The 12,461-nt window shown below is 32.4% G+C and overlaps 1 protein-coding gene across 1 annotated transcript in view; it reads left to right on the top strand.

Moving 5' to 3' along the window:
* Nucleotides 1–528: 528 nt before the first annotated feature.
* The window catches only part of LOC150095511 (cytochrome P450 3A8-like), a 63,542-nt gene continuing 51,609 nt past the window's right edge, over nt 529–12,461 (top strand). Inside the window, exon 1 of the mRNA XM_090410360.1 lies at nt 529–724. Within this exon, the coding sequence (XP_090266486.1) occupies nt 642–724 (83 nt within the window). The 5' untranslated portion in view covers nt 529–641. The remainder of the gene's footprint in view (nt 725–12,461) is intronic.

Raw genomic sequence — 12,461 nt, 5'->3', positions numbered from 1 at the left:
ATGACATTAATAAAGGGGAACTCCTAAACAAAAGCAGGCAAAATAGCCGTAAAAATAATAGTTTTTAAGAGGAGTAACATGGGAGTTTTCCCGGAAAAAATATTGTTGAATCGTTATATTATCAAAATTGTTCACATCGGTTGCATTAACCAATATTAAAAAAAAAAAAAAATAAAAAATAAACAACTCTGGACGAAACTATAGGTCCCATAACGGATAGTCTAATATATACTTCTTTGCCATTCTACTCAGGGATATTCTTAATATATCTCATTTGGAATGTTATAATAAATGACAATATCGCCTCTTTGGACCTTTTAGCAAAACAACATTATTGCAACGGAGACAGTTTCGTAGCAAAAAAAAAAATAAACTCAGCGTGTGTGTTAATAATGACAATCATAGTCGCCAATTGAACACTGATACTTTAAAAAAAAGGAATGTGATGCAACATTCGTTAAATGGGATGACGTCATCTGTCTTGTGTTGTACTGAGTAACGCCACTCAAGAGGACACCCAAACGCTGTATGTATTGCGTGTGGAAAAGATGATAAAGCAGCTATCTCGAGTGGGAAAGCACTAACGTGATATTTCATTTGGTGTAGAAGACACGACGGGGAGTTGGACGACAGCCTTCGCAATGGAGATATTCGAAATTAGCATTCCAAACTGGCTTTTATATGCAGTGGTGGTTCAGCTGGTGACTCTAATTGCGTCATACTTGTAAGTAAAAGTTTTCTGTTTCGCCTACTGTTTACTTAACTTCCTGTTTTAATTTTCTTCGTTACTATAATGAAAAATATATGTTAGTATATTAACAAAAGTAACTGCTAACGGCATCCCCTAATTCCTCTAAACTTCCAAAAGCATAATACAAATATGAAATAATAATGATAAATAAATTGTGCCTAACATTTATATCCACGAATATCTACCGCAGGGATGTTCAACCCGCTGCCCTGAACTGTTAGTAATTCGGCCCCATAAAATCTTTTTACAGTATTGTGTGATTTTTAGCAATATTTTTCATCACTGTTGCGCGGGCTGCTTGGGTGACAACATAATGCTGTGTAGGGGAAGGGTGCAGTGTGATACTAACTTTTACTTAACTGCGTATATCAGACGTTATTTGAGCTAGTGCGACTTGGTAGTAAACACGCAACGATTACCGATAATAATATTTCAACCTACTTACAGGTGCGTTTTTCTATGGAGACCGCCATTTTTTTCATTAAACAAATATACGGTATTCTTTTTTAATTATTAAACTAGTTTTTTGTGTTATTTCGTAAAATAATGTAATAAATTAAAATTAATTTACCAGCTCTGGTATAGGAAGTACAAAAATTCATCAAATAGTTTTTTGCTCATGATATTGTTATAATTACATTTACAACATCGTTAATACTATAAAAATAAATGGTTATTTAATTATTAATTTTTTTTACCTCAGCCTGCATTCAACGTCATCTCAAAAGAAAGCAGAACAAAAAAAAAAAAAAGAAAAAAAATCGTGGAAGAAGAAGAGTGTTCAATAAAAAATAGACAAATGAGTATTTTTTTGCGCAGAAAATAACAAGGCAGTATGCTTGCTTGATTTGTTGGCAGCAAAGACATGCTGCCAAATTCGATGTATATCAAGGAATATTTCGTAAAAACAAAACAGACGAACTGGAAGAAAGTCTCTCATCTCAAGAAATTTTTTTCACCTCAGACTCTATTATAAAAGCTAGTTATGTGGTAGCAAGTGCGATTGCAAAATAATCAAAACCATTTATTTCGCCTGATAAAAAACGGATTTTGTAAAAGCAGTTTGTTTCTCCAAACAATAGCTAGGCGAATTGAATAAATAGGGAAATCTATCGAAAGGTATTTGAAGAGTAAATCTGCCAATTACCAGCTGCCGATAGATGAAAGTACTAAAGCTACAGATACCGCTTAATTTGCCTTTTTTATTAGCGGTATTGATAACGAATATAATATTACTGAAGAAATGACTTCTTTGGTGCCATTAAAAGACACACTAAATCTCTTGATTTGTATTAAGCAGTAAAAATGATATTGAAGCGATTTTCATTAACCTTACATATCTCGTAAGTAGTATGGGAGCCACTTCTGACAAGATCAAGATCAAGATAAGATAAGGAATCGTGACGTGATTGGTGGATGACGTCATTGTGTACATGGCTTCATGGGTCTGGAATGTTTGGAATTTCCCCGTGGGCATATGTGTCACTGGCTTCAGCTCTTGTGTTTTGGTTCGCGTATGGGATTATGGGTGATGGTAGAGATAAGGATTCGTGTTGTGATTGGTGGTGCAATTCTGACAAGATGAAGATCAAGATAAGATAAGGAATGGTGACGTGGGTGTGTGTTGTTTTCAGATGTAGATAAGTGACGTCATTTGTTATTTGTAATTAAATGTCGTCATTTGTTATTTGTTAATAAGTGACATTGTTGTTTTGAATGGAAAGGATGATATTAGTGGATAAGAAATCGTGTCGTGATTGGTGGGACACTTTAAACAAGATCAAGATCAAGATAAGATAAGGAATCGTGACGTGAATGATTGTTATGAGATGTAGATAAGTGACGTCATTTGTTAGTTGTAAATAAGTGACGTTATTGTTTTGAATGGAAAGGGAAATATATTAGTGTATAAGTAATCGTGTTGTCATTGGTGGACACTTCTGACAAGATCAAAATCAAGATAAGATAAGAATCGTGACGTGAAAGTTTGTTGTTATTGATTTTGGAATTTCGCTGGGGCCCTTGTCTGTCAGAAATATCACGTGATGTTTTTGGTTCGTTTATTGCCTTGTGGGTGATATTTAGAGATAAGAATCGTGACGTTATGTGTTTGGAAATTTTTTTCAGTTTCGAGGTTTTCTGAATAATTTAATTATATGCTATGTCACTGAAACATACAGTTTTTTTTTTCTTCTATAGATGGTTGTACTAATTTTTCAATACATTTTGAGGTATTTCTTTCCTGTTAAACGGTGGGATTCTTAGAGTAAGTCGAGATGGCGGCAGTGTAATAAGCTATTCGAGCTTTTCTGAATAATTAATTATATACTTAAAATACCTCTCCTTAAACACACACACATACACATTAGACATAAAAATCGCTAATGTATCCATGTTGATACTCTAATATATACCCTATGATTATTCTTATGGAAAAAAAAACTATTCAGTATTAGAATTACGTTTACCAAACAACATGCGAGCAGTTATGTTTAAGTTAAAAAAGTACTTACAGCTTTCCAGATGACTCTTCTAAATACGAATATTCCAAAATAGTTCAATTTTATATCCAGAACACAACACAAACACAAAAACCACAAAGAATGAAATTTCTGTAAATACTGTAACCTGAACTAGTTACTTCGTCCTTTAGATTACAGACCGTAGATGCTGGGGTTTCATCATTTGCAATATCCCCCAGCGAGCGCTTTTCTTCAAAGGGATGACATGAGTCACATCCGTAAATTGGGGTATTGTTCAAAAGGTAGCATTTCCTCAAGTTTGGATATTTCTCAAATAATTACATATGACTAAGGACTTAGTATCAAGATGTTTGAATAACGCATATACTAAAATTATTCATTCTTCGTTACCGTCGGAATTCATTGGTGTTGTAAATTAATGCTTACATTTAATTTTAATTTAGAGTACTATCTGATTGGTTGTCTGTATTAATTCTTACCCACTGTTGTCCAACTTTGGTGGGAAAGTCTATGCGCCGTTTTGTTTAGGGTAAGTGTTATTTCCGGTTTCGAATTCCGATTGCTGTTAGAGTATGGAATTCAGACAAGTGAATTTTTTTTTTTCAATTGATTCGTTATTTTCTGTATTTTGCTTTTACAGGTCATATTCTAACAGAATAACTCAGCAGAATTAATAAATATATAAAGTATATGAGAATTTATTTTCCAACACTGTATATTTCTCATTAAGTCTTACCTTTAAGGTATCTATCTTATCCGGTCGCCTTTTGTTGTACGTAGGTGAGAAATCGTGTGTTTTGTTTCGAACTCTTGGTTTTTCCGTTGGGAAATTACCAATATAACTATTAATTTTACCTTCGATTCCTTGTGCTCTTAACCTATTTCTGTAAGTAGAATTTATTTGTGAATTATTTTCCCACGCTGTTAATTTTCATTCATTAACCTTGTTTGTAGATAACGAACAAATAAGACTTTTAATTCAATGAATCAAAAAAAAAATTCTCTGGTTACTTTATGGCATGAAATTTCACAAGGGAAAAAAAATGTTATCCTCCTTCTTAAATTTGTATAACACATCTACGACACCCAATTTGTTCATTTAATTTACACATTTCATTGAACGAAATATTATTTACAAATTGTATTTACTGAATCTAACAATACAGAAAATAAATAAACTGAAAAATACATCAAAGGTTCTTCCATGGTTGTGGAATTGCCATCGTATGGTTTTGACAATGTGACTCTCATCTGAAAGTTAATTTTCATTTGGTGTTTGTTTGTTGGGAATTTATTACTGTAGTAGTAAAATTAAGGGTTGCATATTTATATTTTCGAATCCAATACGTATACTTCAGAGAATTATTAAAAGCACTAAATCTTTTGTTATGTTTCCAAAAGCACTTAAAAGTACACATTATGTTTTCACGTTTTGGACATCCAATTTCATTCAATCAAAAACAGGCCTCCCTATTAACTTCATTAATGTTTTTGATTTTTCTCTTCCTTTGGCAAGTAATATTTGATATTTGCATGTTGATTCTATCATCCAATCTGTTAGTTTGTCCAAAGCTAGTGAACCAATTTCCCACTTCAGCTGATGGTTATATTTTATTAACCAAGAATTCTGTTTTTTAACTCTTTCAGGTAATTCTTTCCAACTACAAGGTGATTTTGTCACTGCATATCTTACACTAATTCCATCAGAAATATAAATTTCTTTAGGAAATAAATTTGAACTCTTATTCAACAATAATTGTACATCAATTATCCCAATGATAACTGAAAGTTCGTATTTTACACCCACTGTCGATTTTTCATAATCCTTTTCCTTCATTCTTCTTCTTCTTCTTCTTCTTAGATTACTTCATATGGCAACACAAATAAATAGCTATTTATTGTTATTTCACTGATTATTAGCTCTGATCGTATACTTTATGGTAACATTGGTTTAGTTTACAAAATTCTAAACAATTAGAACTTTTCACAAAGAAACTTTCAAAGAATTTGTGGCTCACCCATTATTTTTGCATTACCAAACACAAATCACAAAACAGCAGCTGCAGTGGATGAACGATTACCTTAAGTCCAAAGTCACTCGACTCTCTGGTATTTTCTTATAGTACTGTTTACACTTACCATCCCCTACCCTGACCGTTCCTTCAAAAATGAACCTTTTGTGCAGATGACTCAACGACATGTTTTCACATGCTGTTGGATATACTGTTGGTGTGTTTTTATCTTACTTTGTGTAGGGAAAGGTAAAATTTGTATATGTGTTATCTGTAGAGTACAAACATTTTCTCTATGCCAAACTTTAAAGAAGTGTTAAAGTCACGTTTTGTTGGTTTAATTAGGTGCTTCTCTCTTTCTCTCTCTCTCTCTCTCTCTGTAAAATAACGAAATTCTAACAGTTCGGATTTTCGATTATGTGAACGATTTGTTTTCAGATAACTCAAATAATATCAATAGGTAGCATTAGACAATTTCTAAAATAATCAATACATGGATATTCGTTTTCAACACTTTTTTTTCCTGTAATGGCATTAATTTCACAGTTGTGATATTTTTTAATAATTAAACAGAATTGCATTAAGATATAAAGTTGTGGATTTAAATATCAAGATCTAATCAGAATAACTGAGTAAAAATTCACTGTGGAAAAACACAACAACAAAAACACACATCTTTGTTCATTTAAGTTTACAAATGCACATTTTATTTTGCTGAAATACTTTATGAAAACGTTTTTGGGAAAAAAAATAAAAAAACGCGTTTTTTTATTTTTTTTCCAAAAAAGTGTTAATAAAAAACGCGTTTTTTCCTAAAAAGTTATCATTAAAAATGCGTTTTTTAAATTTTTTTCCCAAAAAAGTTATCAGTATCAATTGGAGGTGACATCACTAAAAGATATCTGCAAACGATGAGCTCACTCATCTCCACTAGGCTGACCAGACATCTTCTTTAGGAGAGGGGATGGTGAGAGACTAGGGTGATGGGGTTAGGTGGGGGAGCATTGCAGGGAAGACATCTGTCACCCTCTGTGATATCACAGTATGAGAGACATATGTTCCCCAGAAATATCCAAACACATAACGACATTGTTGTCATGTTTTGTTTGGCTATGGAATTGTGGGTGATGTTTTTGAGATAAGATATCTTGGAATTTTCCCAGGGTGACACACATCCGTCATTGTCATCATGGTTTATCCAACACCATGTAGAAACATGTCCGTGAATCATCTGTGCAAAAGTTTCATTTTGGAAGGAACGGTCAGGGTTAAGGGTCAGGTAAACAGTACTATAAGGAAAAATAAACGAGTCAAGTGTCTTTGCAGTTACGACAATTCGGTCATCCTGTGGAGTTATCGTATTGTGTTGTGGTGATTGGTATCCAGGAAAGTAAAGTAAAGTAAAATAATGGGTGAGCCACAAAAATCATTGAAATTTTCTTTCTTCAGGAAAATAGCACGAGACAAAACTCTTCACCTAGCTCTAAAAGGATGGAAACCGATTATTATTTTAGAAGACACGTACATTGTTATGTATTTATCCCAGACCACTTGGGAAAAATTATGCAGGAAGTGGTCTGATATCCTCGGCTACTTGCAAAGAAGAGTTGACTACGAAATGGACCTTGGTGAGTGTTATATTCTGAAATGCCAAGATGGGAAACTAATACTTGATGATACAGGAGCTGATGGAAGTAAAGTTTTTTCTATTAGTTGTGAAGAAGCTGAGAGATTTTCAACAAAAATGTACGACATTGATAATCATTTACTATTTTTGGAAACTGAATTACCATCTGTTCGTATAATGGGAAAAATTATCGCTCAACATTTAAATTCATCAATGGTAAAATTAGACTTTCAAGATTTTATCCAATTCGATAAAGATTCTTTATTTTGGGACTTTTACAAACATTTTACAAAAACTGTTTGTGTATATTTGCTGACAAAAGAATACACAGAATGTTTAGTGAGGCATGGTGTCATTTCCAGACTGACACAATATCAAACGTATGGAAGTGTGGTTACCATGGTATCTGATTTAAAAATTCTTTTGCATGACCAGCTATTTTGATGTAATGTAACCAAGAAACAGTGAGTAACAAAAATTTTATTCATTGAACTCTTTGGAAAATGTGAAGAGTCTAAACTAAATATTGTGAAATATTTTTAGGTAATTACATGTTTCGAATTTTTCTCAGTGAATATACTTGTAAATAGTATTTCAGCAAAATAAAATGTGCATTTGTAAACTTAAATGAACAAAGATATGTGTTTTTTTTGTTGTATTTTTCAACAGTGAATTTTTACTCAGTTATTCTGATTAGATCTTGATATTTAAATCCACAACTTTATATCTTAATTCAATTCTGTTTAATTATTTAAAAAAATCACAACTGTGAAATTAATACCAGGACAGGAAAAAAAAGTGTTGAAAACGAAAATCCATGTATTGATTATTTTAGAAATTGTCTAATGCTAACTATTGACATTATTTGAGTTATCTGAAAACAAATCGTTCACATAATCGAAAATCCGAACTGTTAGAATTTGGTTATTTTTACAGAGACAGAGAGAGAGAGAGAAAAGAGAGAAGCACCTAATTAAACCAACAAAACGTGACTTTAACACTTCTTTAAAGTTTGGCATAGAGAAAATGTTTGTACTCTACAGATAACACATATACAAATTTTACCTTTCCCTACACAAAGTAAGATAAAAACACACCAACAGTATATCCAACAGCATGTGAAAACATGTCATTGAGTCATCCACACAAAAGGTTCTTTTTGAAGGAATGGAAAGGGTAGGGGATGGTAAGTGTAAACAGTACTATAAGAAAATAGCAGAGAATCGAGTGACTTTGGACATAAGGTAATCATTCATCCACTGCAGCTGCTGTTTTGTGATTTGTGTTTGGTAATGCAAAAATAATGGGTGAGCCACAAATTCTTTGAAAGTTTCTTTGTGAAAAGTTCTAATTGTTTAGAATTTTGTAAACCAATGTTACCATAAAGTATACGATCAGAGATAATAATCAGTGAAATAACAATAAATAACTATATATTTGTGGTGCTATATGAAGTAATCTAAGAAGAAGAAGAAAAAGAAGAAGAAGAATGAAGGAAAACGATTATGAAAAATCGACAGTGGGTGAAAAATACGAACTTTCAGTTATCATTGGGATAACTGAAGTACAATTTTCGTTGAACAAGAGTTAAAATTTATTTCCTAAAGAAATTTGTATTTCTGATGGAATTAGTGTAAGATATGCAGTGACAAAATCACCTTGTAGTTGGAAAGAATTACCTGAAAGAGTTAAAAATCAGAATTCTTGGTTAACCACCTTACCGGCCATTATGGATCAAATACGCATCTGCATACGCTTTGTATCCATCATATATTTCATTGTTGTAACAATGGTATTATAATTTTAATAAGCACTTCGCATCCATGATAACGTGAACGTCTATAGACATCTCGGCCGGTAGCGTGGTTAATAAAATATAACCATCAGCTGAAGTGGGAAATTGGTTCACTAGCTTTGGACACACTAAGAGATTGGATGATAGAATCAACATGCAAATATCATATATTACTTGCAAAAGGAAGAGAAAAATCAAAAACATTAACTAAATTAATAGGGAGGCCTGTTCTTGATTTAAATGAAATTGGATGCCCAAAACGTTAAAACATAACGTGTACTTTTAAATGCTTTTGGAAACATAACGAAAGATTCTGTGTTTTTAATAATTCTCTGAAGTATACATATTGGATTCGAAAATATAAATATGCAACCCTTAATTTTACTACCACAGTAATAAATTCCCAACAAACAAACACCAAATGAAAATTAACTTTCAGATGAGAGTCACATTGTCAAAAGCACATGATGGCAATTCCACAAGCATGGAAGAACCTTTGATGTATTTTTCAATTTATTTATTTTCTGTATTGTTCGATTCAGTAAATACAATTTGTAAATAATATTTCGTTCAATAAAATGTGTAAATTAAATGAACAAATTGGGTGTCGTAGATGTGTTATACAAATTTAAGAAGGAGGATAACATTTTTTTTTCCCCTTGTGAAATTTCATGCCACAAAGTAACCAGAGAATTTTTTTTTGATTCATTGAATTAAAAGTCTTATTTGTTCGTTTTCGACAAACAAGGTTAATGAATTAAAATTAACAGTGTGGGAAAATAATTCACAAATAAATTCTACTTACAGAAATAGGTTAAGAGCGCAAGGAATCGAAGGTAAAATTAATAGTTATATTGGTAATATCCCAACGGAAACCAAGAGTTCGAAACAAAACACACAATTTCTCACCTACCTACCACAAAAGGCGACCGGATAAGATAGATACCTTAAAGGTAATGAGAAATATACAGTGTTGGAAAATAAATTCTCATATACTTTATATATTTATTAATTCTGCTCAGTTATACTGTTCGAATATGACCTATAAAAGTAAAATACAGAAAATAACGAATGAATTGGAAAAAAAAAATATTTCACTTGTCTGAATTCCATACTCTAACAGCAATCGGAATTCGAAACCAGAAATAACACTTACCATAAACAAAACGGCGCATAGACTTTCCCACCAAGGTTGGGCAACAGTGGGAAAGCATTAATACAGAAAACCAATCAGATAGTTCTCTAAATTAAAATTAAATGTATGCATTAATTTACAACACCAATGAATTCTGACAGTAACGAAGAATGAATAATTTTAGGATATGTGTTATTCAAACATCTTGATACTAAGTCCTTAGTCATATGTAATTATTTGAGAAATATCCAAACTTGAGGAAATGCTACCTTTTGAACAATACCCCAATTTACGGATGTGACTCATGTCATCCCTTTGAAGAAAACCGCTCGCTGGGGGATATTGCAAATGACGAAACCACAGCATCTATGGTCCGTAATCTAAAGGATGAAGTAACTAATTCAGGTTACAGTATTTACAGAAATTTCATTCTTTGTGGTTTTTGTGTTTGATTTGTGTTGTGGAAATAAAATTCAACTATTTTGGAATATTCGTATTTAGAAGAGTCATCTGGAAAACTGTAATTACTTTTTTAACTTAAACATAACAACTGCTTGTATGTTTTTGGTTAGCGTAATTCTAATACTGAATAGTTTTTTTTTTCCATAAGAATAATCATAGGGTATATATTAGAGTATCAACATAGATACATTAGCGATTTTTATGTCTAATGTGTATGTGTGTGTGTGTGTGTGTGTTTAAGGACAGGTATTTTAAGTATATAATTATTTATTAAGAAAAGCTCGAATAGCTTATTACACTGCCGCCATCGCGACTTACTCTAAGAATCCCACCGTTTTACAGGAAAGAAATACCTCAAAATGTATTGGAAAATTAGCTCAACCATCTATAGAAGAAAAAAAAACTGTATGTTTGAGTGACATAGCATATAATTAAATTATTCGGAAAACCTCAAAACTGTGAATTTCCAAACACATAACATCACTATTCTTATCTCTAAATATCACCCACAAGGCAATAAACGAACCAAAAACATCACGTGATATTTCTGACAGACAAGGGCCCCAGCGAAATTCCAAACTCAATAACAACAACAAACATTCGCGCCACGATTCCTTATCTTATCTTGATCTTGATCTTGTTTAAAGTGTCCCAACAATCACGACACGATTTCTTATACACTAATATCATCCTTTCCATTCAAAACAACAACGTCACTTATTTACAAATAACAAATGACGACATTTATTTACAAATAACAAATGGCATCACTTATCTACATCTGAAAACAACACACACCCACGACACGATTCCTTATCTCTGCCATCACCCATAATTCCATACGCGAACCAAAAAAATCACCCATAATTCCATACGCGAACCAAAACAGAAGAACTGAAGCCATTAACATATATGCCCACAGGGAAATACCCAACATTCCAGACCCATGAAGCCATGCACACAATGACGTCATCCACCAATCACGTCACGATTCCTTATCTTATCTTGATCTTGATCTTGTCAGAAGTGGCTCCCATACTACTCTCGTATAGCTATTGATGGCGCTCCGGCGATTGTTTGTAAAAAACCAGGACTTATAAAGTTAACAGAAGATGATGAAATTGACGCCGGCTACTCGCATTTGATGAAATATCACTGCATCGTACATCAAAAAAATGTGAATATGTTCGCTTAATGTGCGAAAGCCTTAAAAATGATTAATGTCATAATGAAATATTCTTAGAAGAGTTCCTTAAGAGTGCGGAAGCTAATTATGAGGACATCATTTACTTTTCTGAAGTAAGGTGGCTAAGTCAGGGTAAAATACTGAGGAGATTTTATGATTTTAGAAATAAATTAAAATCATTTATGGAATCGGAAGAAAAATTTGTACCAGAACTTGAAGATAAAGAATGACTCAAACTATAATAGCGTTTGAAATGAAACTTAAATTATGACAAGCTCAAGTTATGGGAAATAATTTTATGCATTTCGATACGTTGGCTAAACTCGATCCAGTGAACAGTCAAAAATATGCTTCTTTCTTTCCGTTCTTATACAGGAATTTGAGAATAGGTTTCAATATTTCAGAAAAATAGTATCAATTTTTTTTGTAAATTTACGACTCCATTTTCAGTCGACATGATACATTACTTTCGAATTTTCAAATGGAATGTAAGAGTTGAAATCATATATTGAACTCAAAAAAAAATTTGATCATGTCCCTTTTCTAGATTTTTATAAGACCTATCTTCCCAGAGAAAAACCCTTCGCTTTGCAATCACGCATTATTCATCTCATTGCTTATATACATTAACTATTTTATTCATTTTATGTGCAGCCCAAGACAATTCCTCTTCGCTCAATGTGTTCCAGGCAAGCCTGAAGCTTGGACACCCATGATCTACGGCTTTCTCCAAAATACAATGAATAAGAATTGTGAAAATAGGTAAAGATGAAAATCTGAATTTGGAAAGCTATAGATTAACATGATTTCAATACAGAAAACTATAATTAGTTGTGTAAATGCTGTACATATTAATAAAAACCATGATATCATTACGAAGAAATCAATATTTCTTATCTTTCTTGGTTTTACTTCAGCCAGTAATTCAGACCTTTTAACGTGTTCGCTTAATGTCGTAGTGTCAGTCTAGTAGCGGGAAAAATAATATTGAATTCATTTCTATTGCAAGT

This window comes from Typopeltis vanoorti, chromosome 20 (genome assembly GCF_054136105.1).
Source record: "Typopeltis vanoorti isolate ZY-2024b chromosome 20, IOZ_Tvanoo_1.0, whole genome shotgun sequence".
Classification (NCBI taxonomy): domain Eukaryota; kingdom Metazoa; phylum Arthropoda; class Arachnida; order Uropygi; family Thelyphonidae; genus Typopeltis; species Typopeltis vanoorti.
This window is presented reverse-complemented; position numbering and strand designations above follow the sequence as displayed.